Below are 22,497 nucleotides of genomic sequence, written 5' to 3'. Positions count from 1 at the left end.
AAATTCGTTAACATTCCATAGTTAATAGTAGGTTTTATTTTATAAAAACTACTTTTTATTTTCGCTTTATACAATGTACATACAAATACATCTTCCCACATCCGTTGTGTGGTTATACCCACGTCGCTCGACTACATATCAAACTCATCCTTGCGAGGACACTTGTTCCTTGTGTGTCCCTCCTTGCGACAGAGACCACAGCGTCGTGTTTTGGGACCATCGGACGTAGAAGCCGTGGGCTGACTGCGTCCAGGGGGATTTCGATTAGCCGAGCCCCAAGAGGTGCTGCTAGCACCTTGGTTTTGGTCCTCATCTCCCCATTTGAAGAAACCGCACGACTTTTCTCGCGTTGGACAGGCATAGAAGGGTCTACCCTGGTTTGGTCCGTCTCTTCGGACAGTCAGCTGGCTAGCCATTTGCCCACAGTTGCACATCAAATGGTCCTCATCTCCCCATTTGAAGAAACCGCACGACTTTTCCCGCGTGGGACAGGTATAGAAGGGTCGACCCTGGTTTGGTCCCTCTCTTCGGACCGTCAGCTTGCTAGCCATTTGCCCACAGTTGCACATCACCTCCTCTCCGTCCCCTGAAGTCGCGGTATTCCTCTCCTGCTGTTTGGTTTTCGTTTGAGTAATGGTGACAGTACTGCTGGAGTTTGATCGCATAGATGATTTGCCACGCTGTGAGTTGCTCTGCTGAATGCTTGGCAGTGTAGCCACTCGATTCGAGCCCCAGGATGTTGTACTTTGGGGTGCACTGCCGGTGTAATTCTTGCTTTTGGCCGACGACGACGGCTCATCAGCCCACTGAAAGAAGTTGCACTCATCCGGTTTGGGACACTTGTAGAACTGCCTGCCTAGGTTGGGTACATTCCTACGAACAGTGTTCTGGCGAGCTGGCTGCTGACATCCGGTACACAGCACTGTTTTGGATTCCGGAACCGAAGAGGGTGGTGTGGAATCCCATTCGACACTGTCCCATCTCGGTCGTTTAGCTGCCGGTTTCGGGGGAGGAGTGGGAGCAGCAGTACCGAACGACGCTCGCTCACGAGTTCCCCAAAGCATTGGCATCTCGTCCGCTTTGTCCTGCTCCTTTACCCATTCCGAGAGACTTTTGTCTAGCTGCTGGTCCACATTGGAGTCGGTGGGCAGGGTTCCGCCGTTTACCAACGCCTCAAATTCAGCATCATCATCCGCTGCAAAAGCGGCGGCTATGTCGTCATCCAGGGGAACCATACTAATGGTTTTGGGTTGGCTACTCGATTCGACGGATTCGGCAGCAGCCAACATGGCGTCCTCAAAGCCATCGTTACTATCGAAAAACTCATCTAGTCCATTACTGGCGGAATTCGTAGGCGCCGCACTTGTAAAGTAGCTGCGTATGCTGCTAGACGATTTGCTGCTTGAATTTTTGTTGGCTGCCGCTTTCGGCTCTTTAGTCTTTTTCGGTTTGGGTTCGCTGGGAGGCTTTTTAGTAGGTGGTTTTTTAGATTCGCCGCTAGGTTTCTTGCCCCTTCCTCCTCCCAAGCCACCGCCTCCAGTTCCGCTGCCCCGTCCACCAGAGCCACCGCCTCCAGTTCCACTGCCCCATCCTCCAGAGCCACCTCCTCCGCCAGAGCCACCGCCTCCAGGTCCGCTGTTCCATCCTCCAGAGCCGCCTCCTCTGCCAGAGCCACCGCCTCCGGGTCCTGAGCCTGGACCGCCTCCGGGTCCTGAGCCTGGACCGCCTCCGGGTCCTGAGCCAGGACCCCCTCCTCCACCACGCACTTCACCCACAATGCCTCCCACTTTCTTAACCGCGTCCAAATTAATGTTGAACGTGGTGCGAAAGAGATTATCGCAGGGCAAACAGGTTTTGTACCAACCGCTGGGAGTACTGAATACCCCGCGATAGTAAGGCGTGCTCAGGCGGAACTTGAGCATTCGGTATCCATCGCCACAGGTGGGACAACACTCGTCCAGCACGGATGCGTCCTTGCACTCCGTCGGAAGCCAGACTGCGTTTTTGCAGTCAGGAAAGTTATTGCAGCCAATGTACCAGCCCTGCTGGTTCTTCTTGGGCTTCAGCGCCAGAGGAGCCTCATTGCACTTAGGGCACTGGAAGATTGATTGGATGATGCCTTGACTTGGACCACTTCCATCGGCTCCTCCCTGACCTGCAGAATTGGCAGCTGGTGTCTCATTGATGCGAGCAGATATCTTGGCGTCCATGGCGGTAATCTTATCGGTAATTTGCTGATAGGACTGCTTGTACTTGGCGATCTGTTCGGTCAGGACCACCTTGGGATCTTTCTGCCCTTGACAAATTAGTTTTAAATCCAATTCAAACTCAGCACGAAGTTGTGGCTTGGCCAGGGCTAGCTCCATGGCATCGTATCCCTCATACAGTCCCATTCCTATAACTCCAGGTACCAAAAAGCCCTTGTCCAGCACCCCGATGTAGCCGCGTTCCTTGATCGTGTTTATGTGCTCAGCGTGGGTGGCATCTGTACCAATCCCATGTTTTTCCATCAGTGCAATCAAATCCGCTTCGGTCAGCAGGGGTGGGGCAGTGGTGGCACCTTCGTGGAGCGACACTTCCGTGGGCTCAAAGCGCTGTCCGTTTTCATAGTGATGGATCTGCTTCGCACTCCACTTGTCATAAACATAAACATCCAGGTAGTTTCGTTCGTGAATAACAAGACCATTAGCAGTGAACTTCTCACCGGCAATGTCGATGTGGACAAGGGTTTCGGAGCCGACTGCATCTTTGCTGACGCAGGCGAGAAAGTGCCGGACGACCAGTTCGTACACTCGCGCCTCGTTTCCCTGCAGGTCTTTAGTAGAAAGGGGTATGTTATGTTCGGCATCAGATTTAAATAAAGATTCCCTTACTTTCTGCCAGCTTGGTAGGATGAATGGGAGGATGCGCCTGATCCGACTTGTTACCGTTTCGAGGATTCGGTCCCCACTCAATCACCCGCTGGGCAAATGCTCCCCAGTCGCGGTGACCAGTTTGCATCTCAACTAGTGGTGCCAGAGCAAACTCCTTGGAGAACTGGTTGGTTTCCGTACGGGGATAGCTGATGAAACCCTTGGTATACAGTTTTTCGGCAATGGTCATCGTCTCCTTGGCAGATAGCTTGAGTTTCCTCGAGCCAAGCTTCTCCATTTCCACGGTATCCAACGGAGTGGGTCGCCATTTGTGTTTGGGCTTAACGGTGACGCTCTCCACGAGCGCTCTAGGATCCGGTTCGGCCAGGCAGAGAAGCAGATAGTTTTCACAAGCTTCCTTATCGAAGAGTCGGTTTCGGGCCCAATTAAACTCCACCGTCAAGTCATCAATTGTGTGCAGAACTAGAAATACAATATTTATAGCTTTCTAATGCAGTACTAATGCAGTATTGTCCTCCTACCCTTAATCTTCCAAAACGGCTCGGATACAAAGGCCTCAATCTCCTTATACCGTTCGGCGACGAATCCCAAAGTGGGAATTTGGCAGCTTCCATAAGAGATGAGCTTATCAGCTATCTTTTCGGGGAATAAACGTTGTAGGCGCATTGTCTGAAACCGGGTGATGGCGGCACCAGTTCGCAAGTCCAGTTCCGTGCGCACATCCACGGCATCGCTCTGCCTTTTGTCCGGCTGCCCCAATTGCTGCAGAGCCCGACGCACCGCCACCGTGGTAATCTCCGAGAAAGTGGCACGATAAACCGGAATATTCGGTTTGATAGCGCGACACACATCAATAATCTCGTAGCCAATGTTCTCGCCCTCGCGATCGCAATCCGTCCAGATAATCAATCCCTGACAGCCACGGACCTCGCGCTCCAAGGTCCTTTTGATGGGCTCATAGTCCGCGCTAACGCCCTTCTTCACCGGCGCGTCGAATAAAGAGCGCGGATCCACTGTTCTCCAATTTTTGTACGACACCTGGAATGCCAGCTGCATCATGTGGCCGGATACGGAGGTCATAACCATTTTGGCATTCTTTCCGCGCACAAGGGCCTCGAAATCGAAGACCTTGTTGTACACCGAGTAGCCTTCGCGCTGTGGGCAGGAAAAAAAATAAGTTGTGTTTACATCCTACAATTCGCACCATATTGAATTGCATACCCTGTGTGCTGCGCCTTTAGACAGCAGGCCGGCAATAGTTTTGGCGGCGTCGTTCTTCTCCGCCACGTTCAGGTACTTCATTGCCTGGCCTGGATTAGCGCAGTATCTTCTGTGTGAGGCGAAGACGGGGCGAAAACATGTTAAGACAGCTTTCATTCAAATAAATTCGCAGTAAAGTAAAACCAATCGCGCCATATGAAGAGGAAGAATATCGATGAATTTATCGAAGTTCTTATCCCGTCATCGATTTCTTGGCAGCACAGCTGCCAATCTAGCTGGTAACACCGATGAAAAGTGGCGCGCCTTTTGAAAAAATGGAATTTAGAAATAACACCACCAATCAAATAACATTTTTGATCTGTCGGTATTATTGCCACCCTTTAACCAAAAATAGACATTGTTTCTCCTGAAATACGAAACTATTTTATTTATTATATCTCTCTATATAACTTGCTGTTTTGCATTCACGTTGCTACGATTTTTTTCTTTTTTTGACTTTCATTGCGCTTGTTTTTGGGGATTTTTTCTTTGCAATTTTTTTGTTCTTTTAGTGTTTTATCGTTTTAACTCAACATAAAATCTTAACAATTATATATCCGCGTATATATATTTGTATATAAGAAAAGGATAGAGTGAAAAATGTGTAAATACAAAGGTAGTTCACGATCTTTAACCAATGTTTTGTCTCGCGCTTTTTCGCATCGAGCCTTGGAGTTTGGTTGCATTTCGCTGTTGAAGTTGTAGTTTCAGTGTTGTTATTTCGGACTTAGGTTTAGCTAAACTCATTCGTATTTTTAGGCGATTCATAACTTATGTTCAGTAAAATATTAGTAATATTTAGAGCGTTTAATTGAAGTGTGCAAAGTGCTCGTTCATTCTCAGCACTGCCACACACTCAGCAGTTAGATATAGAATAACAACAAATACATGTTAAGGGTTTCCTAACACTTGTGAGCCCCACGGAACTTTCCCGGGCGCCTCAGCAGCGCAGGGCGATGCATCAACGACGCCAGGAGCGATCCTCGGACTCCTCATCCTCCTCCTCATCTTCCAGGCGCAGCTCCGGCAGCGTGCCGCTGCCTAACAGACTCTCGCTCTCACTGACGGACTGGATTAATTGTTTGGGGTTCTCTAGGCTAACAGGCATGGCACCGGGTGCAGTGGACTTCTCAACAGGGGCGGCCATTGGAGCTGGAGCGGGTGTCACCACGGGAGCCCACGAGATCTATGGTTGCACAAAAAGTTAATTTACTGCCGTATTCGCACAGCAGTCTTTGCCATTCACTCACCTGCAGGCGCTTGTCTTTGTACATTTTGCCCCGGAGCACAGCCTGTTCGGCGTTGAGACGGGTTGCGTATGAGAGTATTAACTGTGGAATCTCACGGTCTACATCATGCTTAGAAATCTCGCCGAAGTTCTGTGAAAAGACACGAAAAATACATCTCAAACAATCTCATTTTGAGAACTCGGCATTGGGCTTACCTTAAAGTGACCCAGGACAAAGTCTGCCTCTTCGGCCGCAAAGCCAGTGACCACAATGGCCTTTGGTCGCCTATCGACGCGAGTGGGTCCCTCCGGCAGATTCGGACGCTTGCGTCCTGCACCGCCACCGGGTGCGCCGGAAGCAGCTGCATAGTGGGTAGACTTGTTATTCGCAGCTGAGCCAACACCTAGATTGCGTTGTAACTCCTCCAATCGTTTCTGTATGGCTGTAGTGTCGTTGCCCTCCTGTTGCTGGGCGATTAGCTCTAGCTCCATGTCGAGCAATTCCTTCTTCTGCTGCTCCTTGGTCTTCTTGACGGGCGGCTGTTGCTGCTGCTGTTGTTGCTGTATTTGCGCTTGCAACTGATCCTGGTCGGCCTTGATTTCCTTTCGAAGTTTGTCGATTGTCATCTGCAGCACCTTTATTGTCTGCAGAGTAGGGGCCCTCTGAGAATCCTGCTGGTCCATTCTCTCCACCAGTTCCAGAGCAGTCTTCATCTGCTTCATATAGCTCTGGAGCAATTCTTGTTTGCGTTTGCGCAACCCGTTAGCCAGTTGGTGAACTGCTTTCTGCTGCTCCTCCTGCTTCTTGCGTATGCTAGCGGCATTGGCAGCAGGGTTCAAGGGACGACCTGATCCCGGTGCTCCCGCACCAGCTGCTCCTCCAGCTGAGCCGCCAGCTGTCGTTGTATTTAGCTTGAGACGCATTGATGCCGGAGCCGCTGTGTTGGCCTGTTCCGTGGCAGCGGTGCCAATATTACCAGCTCCCGCCTCAGTTAAAGGATTAGCATTGCTGATCTTCGCACCATCCGCATTGGGTGTTGGCACTGCCGGAACGTTATGCAGATGGTACTGGCTGGCGTTCTTCCGTCCACCGCCTCCTCCACCACCGCCCATCTGGTTCATCTGTCCCACATCCGCTACGCTGCTGTCGTTGTGCCAGAAGACCTTAATAAATCGGTTGTTCAGCACCGCCTCCGTGCTCCTGTAGGCCACATTTGCTTCAGCATGTGTGGAGAAAGTCACGATAGCTGCCTCTGGATCGCCTTCGTACGAAACCTGAATGTTAACGATCTTGCCGAACTTAGCAAAGTGGTTGTTCAAATGAGCGATGGTGTTTAGTCCGCGCGGTACCTTCCTCAGCTCCAGCGAACTGTTATGCTGCTGCATGTTGGGATTGACGCGCGGGCCAAGACGACTGTTGATCGGCACCTTTCGCTTCGTTGGCACATCGGCAATGGCCACTGTATCCTCCAGTTCGAAACGTCGCTTACCAACCTCAGCAACGCCTCCCGTGGGAGCGCCGTCAACCACGGGAATAGGTATCAGCTGCCGCTGCAACGGAGTGGTCACCGCAGTGGGATTGAAAGGGAATGGCATCATGGCCGCCTGCGGCGGAGCGCCCGGATTGCGCGCGTAGTCAGCGGGATTGGGAACGCCCATCGGATTGGGCCCAGAGCCGCTCATCAGCGTGCTTGGTCGCACATTACCGCTGAAGGGGTTAATGGTGGTCTGTCCTGGTTGCGTTGGTGGAGGCACTGGTCCCTGACCAGCTCCTGGTGGCGGAACTCCGCTCCTCGCCCATATTTCTGGCGCATCCGGATTGTACTCGCGCATTGACATCATGAGGTCCGAGTTGTTGATGCCCTCGAACACTACCGGATTGACGCCGTGGTCCCAAGGACATGTTTCACCCCTGACACAATAGCCCTTCTCGTCAAAGTCCCGGCAGCGCTGACGAGGATGGGAAGCCGGATGCTCAACGGGCGCTGGCGGCGCCACTGGAGCGGGAATTTGGTTAGCTTGGGCTGCTTGTACTCGGTCCGGGGAGTTCTGGTTGCGCCGTGCGTTTCGTTCCGGCGACATTGAGCGACTGTGAGAGCGCCGGCTCTTGTTGCCAAATCGAGGACGATCATCCGCGTTACCACCGATGCGCCGGCGATCAAAGTTGCGCCGACCATGATGGCGATTGTCGGTCTGCGAGCCTGGTGGAGATTTGTTACGGAATTGGCGTTGAGTTTTCTCGCGTTCGTTCACCCGTCGGTCGCGTGACCTGGACCGCCGAAAAGCGCGCTCGTTCGAACGCGATCGGGAGCGGGAACGGGATCGTAGGGAAGCACGTCGTCGTCGACTGTCACGCGGCTGGTTTTCCTTGTCAGCATAACCCGCCGCAAGACCTGCTCCGCCGGGACCACCTCCTCCACTTCCGCTGACGCCGCTGCTTCTGCCCGGTGGGCTGGCACTGCGCACATGATGGTGTTGGTAGTTGGAGGCGGACTGTTGATTGTGGGAGTCTTTGGTTTTGTGCTGCTGGATAAATTAGATATATAAACAAAACAGCTAACGGGAAGGGATCACTAAAACTCACATCAAAGGCTGGCTTGGCATCTGTAGGGGCGTGCATGGCAGTGCCGGCTTCCTGGCTGATAAAGGCTAGGGCCTCGGCTTCCCTGGCATCTTGACTGGCCTGCTCTAACTTGACCTGATTGCTATCGGGTTTTATCACATTATCTTTAGGAGGCGGTGGAGGGGAATCGGCAATCAAAACCGCTTCGATGTCGTCCTGGGGCCCATCAATGACCAGGGCCAGATCCTGGTCAAGTGTTAGCTCAGCGGTGGATGCACTGGAGGCCGTTATTAGAGGGGCAGCAGGGACCGTCAGGTATTCCTCGCTGGCAATGGCATTGAAGAGGCGTTCCACGAAACGCGTCGTCTCCTCGGACAGGAAAACATCGAGCTGCTCGATCATGATCCGCTTAAGGTCTTTATCCGATTTGTCCTTCTTGAGCAGCGCGATGACATAGCGCGCCAAGGCCGAGGAGTCCGCATCGCAGCTGTAAATGGGGTGGCATATGTGAGAGGGTTAGTTCCAGGGATAGCGTTGAAAGAGCGGCTTGCAAGAACTTACAGTGGCTCCAGGACCACGCTCAGCCAATCCTTGAGCTTGTCCGAATTCTCCAGAATCATGCTAAGGCGGGTTGTTCCTACTGCTTGCTGCTGCTGCTGTTGTTTTTGTTTTTTGGTTGGGGGCTTCTTGCGTTGGTCTGCGCTAATCTGGGTGGGGGGTTAATCGTGCTCGGGGGGCACACACGCCCGAAAAATTATTTTTAATATGACCTCTGTCGCTCTGGCGACTGTGCTGCTGCGATTTGGGCGAACTTCTTACTTCCTGTTACCGTCGTTGCTTCTGCTTTTAATCTCTGAAATGGAATTTCGGCGTTTATTTCACTTTTTGACGAACTTTTTCCTTCCTTCTGTCAATTGCTTCTTCTTCCCCCTCTGCTATCGTCAATAAGAAAGTTTCTCGATTTTGCTACCCGATACTTTTTGCTTGCGTACGAGCACGACGCACACACACAGCCACACAGCGCGTACAAACACACAGGCACACAGCACTCACATACATACGTATTAGCAGCACCCAGTTTTTTGCGCCCAAATTTCTTGGTCTTTTCGAACCCATTTTTCAACCAAAACTCCAAAGACACATACCTCAAGGCTTAAATATAACTTATTAATAAGATTTGTACAACAAATTGTGGTTTGAACAGCTATTTTTGTATTTTTCACTGCACTTTTCCTGTTGCAAGGTTGCTTTTGACGAGTCTAGGCTGCGTAGTCGATATATTGCCAGGTATATCGATAGCCTTCGATAGCGGAATTCCCTCGCAACAGTGTTGACTGCTATCGACCATACCTTAGCTTAAGAGAATATATGAATTTAAAATATAAATCAGTTAAATGTTTCCGCTGCTGTTAGGGAACATTTTTTTAATTATTTTGTATTTATTCGATAAGAAAGCGTCAGCTTACCGTCTAATTTTGACACCAAGTATAGATAACACATTTGGCTAGAATTCCGCTATTTTGTCTCAATTCATTTCACAACGTATTCATCCCTGGTCATTTCGTTTATCTGCGAAATTCTTTTTGTTGTGGATTAGACGAAAGTTATTGCCATGTGCAGCATTGGTGAAGATGATTTTGGAGACGATGGCGCCGCCCACGCCATGGTGGTTGAATCCCTACCATTAGGAATCGTCCTCAGTCCAGGGAATTGCAGCAAATGCGATGTAAACTCCGGCGAGCTCTACAAACTCAACTTCCGTACTGCGGAGTGCCGAGAATGCTTTCTAGCGTATGCGAGGCACAAGTTTCGCGCTGCTCTGGGAGCAGCCAAGATCCTGCCCAGAAACGCCGAGGTGCTCCTTGTCTTGGACGGATCCGCGGAGTCGCTCGTGTTGCTCGACATGTTACACTTCGCACAAACACAGAACACTTTCAAAAGACTTCATTGCAATGCACGTGTGGTCTACGTGGAGGAGCAGCAAGTGCAAGGGCGCGATCCTGTGCTCTTGGAAGCTCTGCAGAACTTATCAACACAATACGCACCGTTCGATTTCTATGTGATTGAACTGGGTGCCTTGCCCAGCTCCATGCAGCGGATCAAGGATTATAGTCCTTCTCTCAACGCAAACAACGAGCTTATCCACAAGCTTCAGAAACTGCGAAGTCTGACAGCGCGCCAGGATTACCTCCAGCAACAGCGCAAGAACCTGATCTGCTCCGTGGCTCAGTGTCTGCGATCTACACACGTCTTCGAATCTAATATAAGTGTTGACTTAGCCACCCAGCTGCTTACTGCAATAGCGCTAGGTCGTGGCGGTAGTGCCGCCTTGGATGTGGCTCTCCTCGACGATCGGCTGTCTGGAGATGTTAAGCTGCTGCGACCTCTCAAGGACCTAAATGAGCAGGAGATTCAATTTTACATACATGCACAGCGACTAAAGCCACTGTTCCAAAAAGGCTCATGTTTTGGGAGGGAGCATGGACAGACTGCCAGCTTACAGAACCTTACATCAGCCTTTGTGGCCAATCTTCAGCAAAACTATGCCTCCACAGTATCCACAGTGTTCCGAACTGGCGACAAAATAGCTGCCAATTCCAATCCAGAGCAGTCCTCTTGTGTTCACTGCCGATCTACGCTGGACTCCGAACTATCCGACACTCTGCTGGCTATTGAGTACTCCAGATCTGTTTCAGAGGCCGGCGTAAGCCTGTACAAAAGCGGACATGATCTCGAGGGCTTGGCCAAGAAGAGACTAGAGAACAAGGATGGTTTGTGCCACGCATGCCGCGCCATACAGGCCGAGTTGGATAGTGGTAACTTGTTGTAGGGCAAGAGGAAATATATATTTTTTCTATTAAAACTATATTCTTTTACTACAACTTGGCTATCTTGTTATTGACGAGAGGCTGCAGTGGCAGATGTCCATCGCCAGGCGGTACATTGGAAGCCAGTACGACCTTGTGGAAGTCGTAGACGATATAGCGATTGTATTGCTTGGCCTTTCGATGAAGGTCGTCCACCGATCCCGACAAGACAATTGTTTGTGTACAAGCGCCTGGCTCTTTGGGATAGAGCTCATCACCAGGAAGAACTCCAAACATGCAGTCATCGCAGCGATAGTAGACGGGCTGCACCAATGTGCTTCCATTGCAGCTCCTTTGGCGGGAGAAGTTGAGAAGCTCCTGAAAGTTATAGAAGTTCATCAGACGAGCGATGTCATAGAGCAGCATGAACGGGAGCCAAATAATTCCTTTCTGGGAGCTCGACCAAGCCTCGGTCGGACTCATCCAGTGGGCCGAAGCCACCTCGTGCGGTTCCAGAAGCAGCTTTATATTCCTGGTGTGCTCATCCAACATGGTGATATAATAAACAGTGTCATAGCTCCGATTGGCAGTGGCTGCTGTCCTCCAAATGGACCATTCTTGAAGAGACCAGATATTGGGAATGACTTTATGGTGCCGAAAGAGTTCCAGGAACTGTGAGGCATCATTGTGAACCCGATATTGCCATTCGGAACGTTCGCTTGGCTCGAAAAGCAAGGTTCTAGGATGATCTGATTTAGAATCCCAGTTTTGTATGTCACACTGTTCTGTGCAAATCAAGATTCCCACCTCTTCAAAGGTTTCCCTGAGCGCAGTCAGTCGCAGTGCAATGTCCCTTGAAAAATGGTCACCACCGGATAGAAACTCCGGCCTTGGAGAATCCTGACTGTGATTACACATTTTTAATTGTTCATCGGTCACCCCAAGGGATTTGAAAAAAGTAATCCATTTCGCAGATTGATCCTCTATGGGATCGAATACGCCGCCAGGAAAGACGCAATGGTTCAATGCATAGGAAGTTCCTTCAGTTCGTTTGATCAACAATAACTTTAATAAAAGACAAGCAGTCAGCAACCGTTAAGAGTCTATAATCTTATACTTAACTTACTCTGTAGTCGTAGTCCTCTAAAGAATCCTCTTTGGCGGCTACCATAAGGCTAGCCGAAGGTCTATAAGTTCCAGTTTTAGTAGTCATCATAGTCAATAGTCCATTTAATTCCCAAATTCACTTTTTCAAACCTTTGATCTTAAGTCTCAAAGCAATAAATGCTTGTTTTTGTTAATGCTTTAATGCATTAGTCAATAGACTCGACCCTGTGATACCTCCAACATTAGGTAAGGGAATCAATTAAAATCCTATATTGACTTCAGTGATAGAATGTGTAATTTAATTAAGTGCTCACATTAATCAATAAACCTACATATATTTTATTGGCTTACTGGCTTTTTCCCTTAACATTTTCTTTTCTCAATAAAATATTTTACTTAAATAAATTTCAGAAGATTTTTTTAGTTATAAACTACCCACCATCTGCCTTCAACAGGTGGTGGGTATTTCGAAAGTGTAAACAAAATCAGCTGGTGAGCAATCGATATTAACACCCACTCTATCGATATCGCTGTGTAGCTTAAACATGTCGAAGCTTTTGCCCAAAATTCGCTCCTCCTCAAGTTTAATCCTTCTGGCTAAGAACCAAGTTGAAAAGGCCACGTCGTGTGATTACAATGTGAGTTACAGCTTAACGTTAACTTAACTTCGCCATGCTTACGTAATCTATTGTTCGACAAGGCCCTCCTCCTTACACGAACGCAGAAGTCCACTTTCATGCCGGAGTCATCGGTGTTTCCTGGCGGAGTTTGCGATGCCTCGGACAGTTCGCCTGCCTGGTTGGAACACTTTCAGCGAAACGAGATCAGTGCAGCTAAGCTGCAGAACTTGGGCCACGTGAAGGGACCACGTCCGGATATTTTCCACACAAAGGCAGATAAGGAATCGCTCGATCCGTATGCAACTAAAATAGCTTTTTAGGAAATTGGTCATGTAACTTTCTTTTCGCACCTAACAGATCCCTAGCCCTGCGGCTCACTGCCATACGAGAAACCTTCGAGGAGTTGGGCATCCTGCTGTGCAGGGATAGCAAATCATTGACCTCCACTAGCGGTTATGGAGCGTTCTATGACCAGTTTGACCGCGCCCACTGGCAGCACAGCGTCCACAACAATGCCAGCCGGTTCCTGGAGCTCTGCAAGCATCTGGATGTGCTCCCAGATGTTTGGTCACTTCACGAGTGGTCCGTCTGGCGCACGCCGTCCACGTTTAAAAAGCGCTTCGAGACGGCCTTCTTTATGACTGCCCTGGAACAGGAACCCAGTGTTCACATCGAACCTAATGAGGTCAAGGATTGTGCGGTAGGTGGGGTGGTTATTATGCGGAACAAGAGCGATATTGGAAACCCATGAACTATCATTAATATTATTGTAGTGGCGCTCCCCATTGGATTACCTTCAAGCGAGCCTTAGGAAAGAACTCTGGCTGCCCCCTCCGCAATTCTATGAACTTTCGCGCTGCCTAAAGTTCTCCTCCTTAGATAACCTGCGTCAATTTGCAGCAGAGCGTGAGGTCAAAGGCATTCAGCTGATTCATCCTGTAGTGCACAAGTGTAAAAATGGAGTAGTGCATCTCTTGCCAGGAGATGATGCTTATCCCGCCGATCCGGATGCAAGTAACGAAAAAATCGAGATCGATTTGTCAATCGAGGAATTCCGTGCGAAGGCGAATGCTAAATTACATCGATCGGAGCACTGGAACCAGCATCAGTCGCAGCTGATAATTAACTTTGAGCGGGATGATGGTCAGGTTCATCCATTGGATCCAACAAAATTGTAGAGGTAGAGCCAGTTTGCTCGATGTCAGGTGCATTTATCTAGGTTTATAAGGTATCCAACAGGTAATTTTTAATGTTGGACATAGCACTTTTTAACAATGTACAATTTATAAAGTTCGATTTCGTTTATTTACTCTGGTTTATTACATTGTGTTAGAGAATGGTTTAGTATACAATTATATGAGCTAGTCGATAGAATCGACATGTAGGGATTTGATATAGGAATTTTTGTATATGGCATACGACATCTATCTTAAGTTGTCGTGTTAATGCTACTGGCCCTTTCCATACCAGAGTTTGTATAGGTATTCAGCCTCTTCTTGGGAGGCATAGCCGCTCTCGTATCCTTGATTGCCCTCTGGTTTTGGCCTTAAAATGAAAAGAGTGGTTTTAGTGTGCATCCAGAAGTAGGGCCTTCACACTTACTTGTAAATTGGTGCGTGTTCCGGGTGAGTCCAGATCTCGTGGGGCTTCTGGTGTGGCGGGTTTTTGTGCTTGCAGCCATCCAGCGACCTTTCAATGTTCTTCTGATTGTTCAGTAGGGCAGCAAGTTTATGATCGACCTGGGAGGTTGCCACCTGCACTCCATGGACAGTGTGCTCGATGCTGTTCAGGCTCTCGGACTGAGTGCGGTTCAGAATGACCAGACCCCACTCCAATTGATTGACTTTACGATTGGCACGATCTGCCAGAGCCTTAAGTTCGCCCAGATATCCCACTTGACCCACGATGTTGCGCTGCTGCTCCTGGAGGACCTTCGCCTTGTTGTCCAAGCCGATGAGTTCCCCTATGACGGCCTGCGATAGCAGCTGCTGAATCTCCGCCAGATGCGAGTTGACGGATGAGGCCACCTCATTTAGGTTCTGCTCGTATTTGTTCTGATTGGCAGCCACTTGGCCCAGGGCTCCCCTGATCTCTAGCTCCACTTTAGTGAGATTCCTAATAGAGTTTTCATTCTGACCCTGGATTGCGTTAACGATGGCTGTCAAATTTCCCACTCCGGAGGTCGTGGCTTGGATGCTGCTTTGAACGTTCGATTCCAGCTTGGCTATGGCACCCTCCAATCCAGCAATGAGCTCGATCTCGTCGCGCTGATGCTTGAACTTCTCTTCAATGCCCTTCTGCACGTCCTTCACTTTCTGCAGTCCATGGTTCAGCTCCTCCGTACCTTTGATCAGCTCCTCCACCTCGCCGCGTATCTCATGGATGGAGTTCAGATCCTCAGCTGCAGCAGCGCATAGGTAAATGCATATCGCTAGCAAAGTCAGTTGCACTCTCATGGTGTTTCTCTGATGGCCGCTCCCTGCTGTGTGTCTCTTGTCGATCCGAGCCGCAACTTAAGTAGCCCAACTTAAGGTCCAAAACGTGTCTTAGACTGGGTTAAGTTCTATCAGTTCCCCAACCACCCACTTCAATCCAGCGGGTGCAGCTGCAAATGCTGCTCCAATCTGTAATAGTGTGTTTACGAGAATTTCCCTACTACTAAGAAGATAGTCGCGAACGAATGTTGTATCACTATCTTGTTGAAAAAAATGAACTAAAGCGAATTATGTTGCATGTTGTAGTACTAAAAAGTTATTGGTTCATCGACATTTTGGTAAAGTTAGGGAAAATCCGAGTAGTGTCACGTTTCGAAATTCTTCTTTGTTTCTAAACAGAACAGATTGACCCGGTTTTTTGTGTGTTACGGTAGTAATAATAGCACTGAAAAACGTGCCACAGCTGCTTCTTGTTCAAATTCATTCAGAAAATAGGTCTTCGAAGGTAGTGACGAGGAAACAAATGTTTTCGGCATGCTGTCTGTCGTTTATAAAGAATATTTTTAAAACGGTCCAGAAATTCAAGATAGCGAACTAAAGTCATTTTGTAAAAGTTTAATAAGTTTCCTTTCTCGAAGACAGCAGTATCCTTCATAAATGCCTATTCAAACATTGGCAAAGATGCCATTTGGAAATTTAAATAAACTTGGATCATTTGTTATTAACTTTTTAAAAATTGATTCTATCAGTTCAAAAACACTTAACAACTAACAATATTAACATAATAACTTAAGAACTTCAGTAAGGTCAATTTATTTACCTACACTGAAAATTTCTTTTTAAAGATTGTTTTTCAACGCGAAAACCCGTTATTTTTAATAGATTTTGAGAAAAGTATATGGAAAATGAATGCATATTTTCGCATACGATGCTAAACGTTGATGCATAGGATTCCCATTAAACTATAGCAGTTTTTCTTAAAAGTTATTTATTAATTACTTGTTAGGAATATAATAAAAAATGTATTTCTTTTGAATTTTTATTTATTTATAAAACATACAAATTGTACAAAGTAGTGAATCTGAATTAAAAAAAAAGAGTTTGTTAAAACTTTGTTAAAAAAAGAGTTTGTTGTATCGGTTTCGGTAACAGTGGTAGTCCTAGTTATATCTTTCTTTAGTATCCTTGGGGGAGAGAACTGTCTCCATACCAAATCCTGAAGGATTCTCCGGGCTGAGTGGGCTGTGGCTTGTAGATTTCTTCATTGTAAGACTGTGGTTCGTGGTGGGGCTTATGGGGTTGCTCGTGGTTGGGTTTGGGACTGTAATCCACAGGAAGCTTGTAGGACTCAGGCTGGTCATGGGGCAAAGGAACATAGGATGCCGGAGTAGGGTGCTCTTTCTTGGGACAAGGCTTGGGCTTGTCAAAAGAGGTGGGACCGTGGGCAGGAGCTGGGTTCCATGGCTGGTGGTGGTGAACTGGAGCGGACTGGTATGGTGAGCCGTACTCCCAGGGCACCGACTGCCGCCAGGACACGGCGCTGGAGCTCTGATAGTTCTTCTTTGGCTCGGGGGACTGGGCATAGGCGGAAGCTTTGTGGTTTCCAGATTGCTCTCCTATGAATGGGAAGAAATAAATATCTGATCATAACCTGGTGGCAATAAGGACAACATACCGTGCTTGGGCTCCTCCTTGATGCTCCACACCGGTTCCAGATCCACTTGCTTGGGCTTGGGATGAGCATGCTGAGGCTCTGGGACCTCAGCTCCGTAGGTGGGCAGATAGGACTCGTCGTGATGGCCATATTGCGGATGGGGCTGTTGTCGGCTGCACTCTTCCAGGCCCAGTTCGATGCGTTTCTGCGAGATGATCAGTTCGCGGAGAACATCCTCCACTTTCCAGGAGCTGTGTGGCTGCAAATGCTTGACTGCATCGATTAGGATGTCCAGGCGCTGCTCCTGAGTGCGATTCAGCTGCTTCAATTGATGCTCCAGCACGTTCAGCTTGAGGTTGGAGTTCTCGCTGAGCTCCTTGACTCCGGCCAAGTTCTTCAGCTCCACCTCCACGTTGATTTGGGACGTCTCCAAGCTATCGAAGGTGCACTTCAGCCCATTCAATTGTGGCAACACCGTCCTAGTAATAAGTTTGGCCAGTCCGTCGATGCTGTTGTCAATGTTGCGGGAACTGTGGAGCACATGCCTCTGATAGGCATCCATCTTGGCCTCGAGCACATTGAGTATCTCCTTGGTGCCCTCCTGCAGGCGGACCAGTTCCAGGAGCTCTGTCTCCGTTCGATTGCCGTATTCCTCGCCCTGTCTGGAGAGGTTCTCAAGGGTGGCCACCAGATTATGGGAGCCAACCTCCAGAACGACAGTCAACTTGGCTAGCAGCTTCTCCACGAGCGTCAGGGCCTTCAGTGCCTCCTTTTGCTCCGCCAAACCGACCTGAGTCTGCTCGCTTACTTGGGCAATCCGGGTCAGGAGCACATTGGCTGCCTGTACGCCCTTCGCATTGTCCTTCAAGAGGTCAGCGATACTCTCCTCCGCTTGGATGCCACAGAGGCAGGCGCCCAGAAAGAAGAACGTGATCAGTACTTTCATTTCAACTGCAAGTTGCTTTCGACTGGAAACACCAATTGCAAGTGTCTTTTGTTGTCCAAGGGCAGAGCTTAAATATGTTTGCGAACACGTGTGGAATGGAACTAATCTATTTGGGTTTTTTGTTCTTCTTGGTCGCTTCTGCATGGTAATCTGGCCAGAAAGGTAAAGTTTGAATTTCGCACGAATTCAAACTTCAAATATTCAGCGCTTTGATTAGGCGGCTATCGATCTTTTTTTTCTTTTGTACAGGAGTCGTTATCGTGCCTATCGACCAATCAGCTGATTGGAGGGAACAAAACAACCTTTTGATTTCGTGTTCTTTGTGGGCAGAATTGCACAGTTTTGCTAATCATTTGGCCAAATAAAGGCAGACATGAGCCAAGCTGCATCTCCTACCAAGTGGCGCACCTCGGCCAGTGTGATCCTGGTGTCCAGAGATGATGGCAATAACGAAGATTACAAGGAAAGTGAAGAGGCCGTTCCCAAATGTGGATAACCATAATCCTGACCTTTCAGGTGCTTATGCTAAAACGCAGTGATGCCACGGCGATTGCGGTCAATCAGACTGTATTTCCCGGTGGCCTCCTGGACTCTGAGGCGGATGAAAGCGTCGCCTGGCTGCAGTACCTCGAGGAGTTTGGTGTTCCACAAGAGGCACTACGCCGCCTGGTTCTCATCCGCGACGATCGTCCTGCCATTCTGGCGCCCCAGGGCAGTGGCTGCTACGATCGGTTCTTTAAGCGCTCCCACATTTGGGCTCGGTGAGTCCGAAGGTTGCGTTAAGCTCTGTCACATTGGGAGTTTAATCTATGACCTTTGTCTTTTTAGGGAGATTACGCTGCGACTAACCGCCGTGAGGGAATGCTTTGAAGAGGTGGGTCTGCTGCTTTGTCGGAGTCGGAGTCAACTGGATTTTGGTGCGGCAACTTGCGCTCAGGATGTCCCAGACCTGGAGTCGTGGCAGCGAAGGGTGCACAACAAGCCGGCTGAGTTTCTAACCCTCTGTCGCGAGCTAAATGTAGTTCCAGATTTGTGGGCCCTGCATGAGTGGTCTGCGTGGGCGAGTCCGGGATTCATACGCAAAGGGTGCGTATGGGGTCATAAAGTGATCTTAATTAAAAGCTGTATTTATTTGCATAGTAATCTAAAGAAAGTCTGGTAAAGTTCTTGTTCCTAATATAGTTGTTATTGCATTTTGTAGGCATGAAACCGCTTTCTTCATGGCTTTTGTGGACAAGCAGCCCGAACTGCTGGAAGAACCTTCCGAGGTCAAGGAAACATTGGTAAGGCCTAACCTTTGAACCCCATTTTCACAATAATAAAATAATGAATTCATATAGTGGCTGACACCCGTTGAACTTCTGCGACTGGCTGACTTGGGCAATGTTTGGTTCATGCCACCACAGGTCTACGAATTGTCCCGGTTGATGGGAATTAAGGCGTATCAATCCCTGTTAGAGTTTGCCACCAAGCGCAGCGGATTGGGAACGACCATGTTCTTGCCGGTTGGCTATAACTGCCAGGGCTCTATGGTTTTCGTCTTACCTGGTATGTTAAAGGAATATTCATTGTAATATCCAAATCATTTAAAATAATCGTTTACCTTAGGCGATGACTTCTATGTTCCCGAACCTCACTTGGTTCACGAAATAATCAGTTTTCCTGGATCAGAAGACGAGTTTAGGGCTCGTTCAAAGCATCTGCATCGCTATACCTATGGTCCTGCTGTTCGAAACTTGGAGTTAAATATTCCACCGCCGAATGGACACTTGAAACCGCTGAAATTTCAGGCGGAGCGCCAGAAGCTGTAATCACATTCCGTAGCTGGACGGGTGGTGACCCCAGCTGCTAAGCTCTGATAAGATGCTAAATGTGACCCATGAAATGGGGCAGTCACAAATTGGTGTTTTGAAATTATTTTAAGCGGCTTTAGCTGGCCATCAAATTATCACGACGACGGCTCCGAGGAGCATTAATTATTATTTTATGGGACAAACTTTAATTAAAAAATGTACAGTTTAAGTTAAAGTTAGTAGGCACTTAGCTTAAGATGAAGGTGGTCCCCTTTCGGGTATCCGCTCTTTATGGCTGGCACATCAAAAGCGCAAATTCATGCATATTTATGTCCGCCCCTTGAAAACCGCAAATCGGAGTAGGAATGAGAATGGAGTTGAAGAGAGCTTGTGGTGGCTCAGACAGTATATAATTTCATCCCATTAGAAATGCATTTAAATCACTTTGTGTGCCGAGACACCCACCCACTCTTCCCATGTTCATCGCCACCTGCCGTGTGACTTTGTGCGCTTTACAGCCTTGTCTTCTGAATCCCAACCAGCCAGCCGGCACATCCACCCCCCGACGTGCCGTTTAAAAATCAAAATCTCAACGAGCTTCGTTCCCCACTTTTGTTTGCTCCGTGCCCGCTCGACTGTTTATTATGCATTGTAAAGGACCCAGGCAGGACAACCCTCCTCAGGACCTCACAAACTGCCAGAGGGGGTCGAGTTTCAACGACTGAGGCTGTGTAACAATTACTTCGTTTAATTTAACCTTTTGTGGCTGGCTTCCGGCGTTTATTGTCCTGCTGCTGTTCATTTAATATCGATTAATTATGCTATTATGTGGCCCAGCGGAAGTAACCATTATGGAGTGTAATTAATGAGTACCCCCACGTATCCTGGCATAGCGAAGATTACTCCCACGCATTGGGAATTGGGATATCATTGTTGCTGAAAATAGTTCTCCAGGAATGGGAAAATTAATATTGTTAAGCAAGGTATGTTAAGCTTTTGTTGTTTAAATAACCATTTATGTAAGAAAGTGTCGAGTTTAATTGTTAGTATCTTGGTTGAAAGGCAATTTGAAGCCACTTCATGGATATTCTTTTGTATATTATTGTATGTAGTTCCACTTTTCTGCTTTCCTTGCCAAATTGGGCCCCTGGAAACACGGTTCCAAACCGATTTTCTAATTAACAGACATCGCTGGCGGGAAGGTCGACAAAGCCGCCCATAAATTACACATTAAATTTAAATGCATAATGTGACAAGGTGTCCGGGTGAGTTATGAGCGCCAAAGCCGCTTAGCAGCTACTAAGACATCTCGGGACCCGGGTAATTTGGCATCTCAGGAGCAGGCGGCCCAGAACTCCTGATTTATGCGGGAATGGAAAGCGACTTGGGAAAGCGAAGAAGACAAGACCAGTAATTGAATTTAGAGCTCATTTTCATTGGGCCGACATAATGCTGATTTACGTGGCCGCCGATTTGGTGGAATTGGCTTATTAATTGCCTAGAAGGTGCAAATGCATATCACGTACCATCCCGGCCATCTCCCATTCCCATCTGCTCTAGAAGCCGCCAATTAGGGCGATTTTTCGAGGAGGTCCTGCTCACCTGGCGGTGACATGAATGCCAAAACAGAGCTTGGCCAGATCGATTCGCAAGTAATTGACAACTTCTCACCCGGACTTCCCACGGGTGTAACAAAACACACACTTGTTCCGGAGAGATTTATTTTTATTGTGCGCATTGTTTGCACTCAACTAGACTCGACTCACTTTGCATACCCTGTACTGATACGCAGGGGTGTGATGAACCTGGGGATTTGCGCAGAAAGGGTCGAGTTAATTGGATCTCAACACTGCCATAGCGCTATATTGCATATATATTAAATATATTTCATTAAATTAATTATTCAGATAATGTTAAAGTTAAAAGGTTATAAGAATACATCTGTCTTTGATTTTAATATAAAATAAAGCAAAAATTAAATATAATGATTATGGTATTGGTAATTGAACTGAAATTTATTTTACCCTAAGGATAGATAATACCATGCTAGATATTTTTTTATACCAAAGAAACATCAGTAACGTAAAATGTGGCTTAATGATACTTAACTCTTAGGAAATATATTTATTTGGTACTGGGTACCTGTTAGTCTGCTATCTCAACCACACAGTGCGCTCTTCTCGTTTTTTCCCCTCGGGGCTGGTCCGCTAAATGAGTATTACCGCAATAAATCGCCGCAATTCATTTAAGGACGAGCCGGCTAGCTGGCAACCCTTAAATCACCAGCAGCAGAAGCTGCTAACTGTTGATGAGCGCAGGCGGTCGGTTTCACCCCTCCAGCCCACTTGCACGGATGGCGGCCCTGCACCCCGCAGGGCACCACCCACTATTCGTCAGACCGTGAACCTGTTACGGCATGTCACATTGTCACTGGGGATTGCCCCTGGCCCAAAACCGTGCCCGAATCCCAGTCCCAATCCGAATGAGCACTCTCCGCTCCGCTTCTTTCCCCGCCAGCCGTTCGGACAAATTGCATCAATTGACTTGCGTGTTCAACATAATGGCAATTGCGGCTGCCCCTGGAGTGGGCGGGGAATCCCAGGTCCTGGTTGGGGGTGTGGCGACGACAGCTCGACTAATGCACTACATGCTTTTCTAATGATGTCTTTATTTCCTGGCTCCTTGAGGAAATCATTTCCAGCACTTCGTGTAGTTTTTTTTGTAGGAGTGTTTGCCTACGAGAACTACATATGTATGTATAAAACAGATTTGTTTGAGTGCAGTCTTTATCTTCAATATAACCCTGTTCAAAATTTGTAAATTATTATGATAAACAAATGCCAAATTGGATTGATTACTTTAAATTGGTTTAAATGTTTTCATTGTGAAATTTTTCGATGATTTGATAGTTAGAGCTCCAAACAGAAGGTCATGGGTATATGAGACCAATATGCAATGGATACCTTTTGAAATGTAACTGATTTTTAATAATATAAGAGTTTTTCACCAAGGATAATTGAAAAGCACCTGCACACACACACACACGCACACAGACACCCTTAAGTGGGCGTTGCTAGCGGAATATGAATTATGCGCTTGCTCCAATAGGCTTGTTGTTGTTGCTGCGATTAATTCCTATTTAGTCCTTGCTCTCTCTCTCTTTCTCTCGCGGCTGGAGCTCTCTCACTCACACTGTAGCAAATGCAGGATT

General features: G+C 48.0%; 8 protein-coding genes across 11 annotated transcripts; 3 read left to right on the top strand and 5 right to left on the bottom strand.

Annotated features, from left to right (window-relative positions):
* Positions 1–13: 13 nt before the first annotated feature.
* Positions 14–4,312, bottom strand: LOC117135265 (DNA topoisomerase 3-alpha). Of its 3 annotated transcripts, none has more exons than XM_033295423.1 (5): positions 4,095–4,312; positions 3,395–4,028; positions 2,874–3,335; positions 651–2,815; positions 14–290 (listed from the first exon to the last, which is right to left on the bottom strand). In XM_033295423.1, exons 1-5 carry the CDS (start codon positions 4,248–4,250, stop codon positions 132–134), a joined length of 3,576 nt encoding a protein of 1,191 aa, XP_033151314.1. In that variant the 5' UTR covers positions 4,251–4,312; the 3' UTR covers positions 14–131. The 3 variants fall into 3 exon arrangements, with proteins under 3 accessions (XP_033151314.1, XP_033151313.1, XP_033151312.1); XM_033295422.1 differs by having other exon boundaries at positions 14–313; positions 449–2,815; positions 4,095–4,311; XM_033295421.1 differs by having other exon boundaries at positions 14–2,815; positions 4,095–4,311.
* Positions 4,313–4,682: 370 nt separating this feature from the next.
* On the bottom strand, positions 4,683–9,204 carry LOC117136383 (zinc finger protein swm). Of its 2 annotated transcripts, none has more exons than XM_033297317.1 (6): positions 9,070–9,204; positions 8,486–8,777; positions 7,946–8,411; positions 5,578–7,887; positions 5,384–5,512; positions 4,683–5,319 (listed from the first exon to the last, which is right to left on the bottom strand). In XM_033297317.1, the coding sequence occupies exons 2-6, from the start codon at positions 8,542–8,544 to the stop codon at positions 5,095–5,097; spliced, it is 3,189 nt and encodes a 1,062-aa protein (XP_033153208.1). In that variant the 5' UTR covers positions 8,545–8,777; positions 9,070–9,204; the 3' UTR covers positions 4,683–5,094. The 2 variants fall into 2 exon arrangements, with proteins under 2 accessions (XP_033153208.1, XP_033153290.1); XM_033297399.1 differs by having other exon boundaries at positions 5,578–7,884.
* A 260-nt stretch (positions 9,205–9,464) lies between these two features.
* On the top strand, positions 9,465–10,806 carry LOC117136530 (cytoplasmic tRNA 2-thiolation protein 2). Its single transcript, XM_033297515.1, has one exon. The coding sequence runs from the start codon at positions 9,537–9,539 to the stop codon at positions 10,752–10,754; it is 1,218 nt and encodes a 405-aa protein (XP_033153406.1). The 5' UTR covers positions 9,465–9,536; the 3' UTR covers positions 10,755–10,806.
* Positions 10,795–12,016, bottom strand: LOC117136613 (nucleoside diphosphate-linked moiety X motif 19). The gene is made up of 2 exons (XM_033297632.1): positions 11,858–12,016; positions 10,795–11,796 (listed from the first exon to the last, which is right to left on the bottom strand). The coding sequence occupies exons 1-2, from the start codon at positions 11,945–11,947 to the stop codon at positions 10,801–10,803; spliced, it is 1,086 nt and encodes a 361-aa protein (XP_033153523.1). The 5' UTR covers positions 11,948–12,016; the 3' UTR covers positions 10,795–10,800.
* A 334-nt stretch (positions 12,017–12,350) lies between these two features.
* Positions 12,351–13,763, top strand: LOC117136696 (nucleoside diphosphate-linked moiety X motif 19). Its single transcript, XM_033297754.1, has 4 exons — positions 12,351–12,476; positions 12,539–12,753; positions 12,816–13,158; positions 13,232–13,763. The coding sequence occupies exons 1-4, from the start codon at positions 12,384–12,386 to the stop codon at positions 13,634–13,636; spliced, it is 1,056 nt and encodes a 351-aa protein (XP_033153645.1). The 5' UTR covers positions 12,351–12,383; the 3' UTR covers positions 13,637–13,763.
* On the bottom strand, positions 13,755–14,938 carry LOC117136782. Its single transcript, XM_033297876.1, has 2 exons — positions 14,061–14,938; positions 13,755–14,003 (listed from the first exon to the last, which is right to left on the bottom strand). The coding sequence occupies exons 1-2, from the start codon at positions 14,912–14,914 to the stop codon at positions 13,907–13,909; spliced, it is 951 nt and encodes a 316-aa protein (XP_033153767.1). The 5' UTR covers positions 14,915–14,938; the 3' UTR covers positions 13,755–13,906.
* Positions 14,939–15,950: 1,012 nt separating this feature from the next.
* Positions 15,951–17,538, bottom strand: LOC117141975. The gene is made up of 2 exons (XM_033305778.1): positions 16,569–17,538; positions 15,951–16,509 (listed from the first exon to the last, which is right to left on the bottom strand). The coding sequence occupies exons 1-2, from the start codon at positions 17,491–17,493 to the stop codon at positions 16,070–16,072; spliced, it is 1,365 nt and encodes a 454-aa protein (XP_033161669.1). The 5' UTR covers positions 17,494–17,538; the 3' UTR covers positions 15,951–16,069.
* A 235-nt stretch (positions 17,539–17,773) lies between these two features.
* LOC117148805 (nucleoside diphosphate-linked moiety X motif 19) lies at positions 17,774–19,521 on the top strand. The gene is made up of 6 exons (XM_033316426.1): positions 17,774–17,956; positions 18,010–18,254; positions 18,322–18,579; positions 18,695–18,776; positions 18,834–19,041; positions 19,102–19,521. Exons 1-6 carry the CDS (start codon positions 17,867–17,869, stop codon positions 19,302–19,304), a joined length of 1,086 nt encoding a protein of 361 aa, XP_033172317.1. The 5' UTR covers positions 17,774–17,866; the 3' UTR covers positions 19,305–19,521.
* Positions 19,522–22,497: the final 2,976 nt, after the last annotated feature.

Source organism: Drosophila mauritiana, chromosome 2L, assembly GCF_004382145.1.
Source record: "Drosophila mauritiana strain mau12 chromosome 2L, ASM438214v1, whole genome shotgun sequence".
NCBI lineage: Eukaryota > Metazoa > Arthropoda > Insecta > Diptera > Drosophilidae > Drosophila > Drosophila mauritiana.
This window is presented reverse-complemented; position numbering and strand designations above follow the sequence as displayed.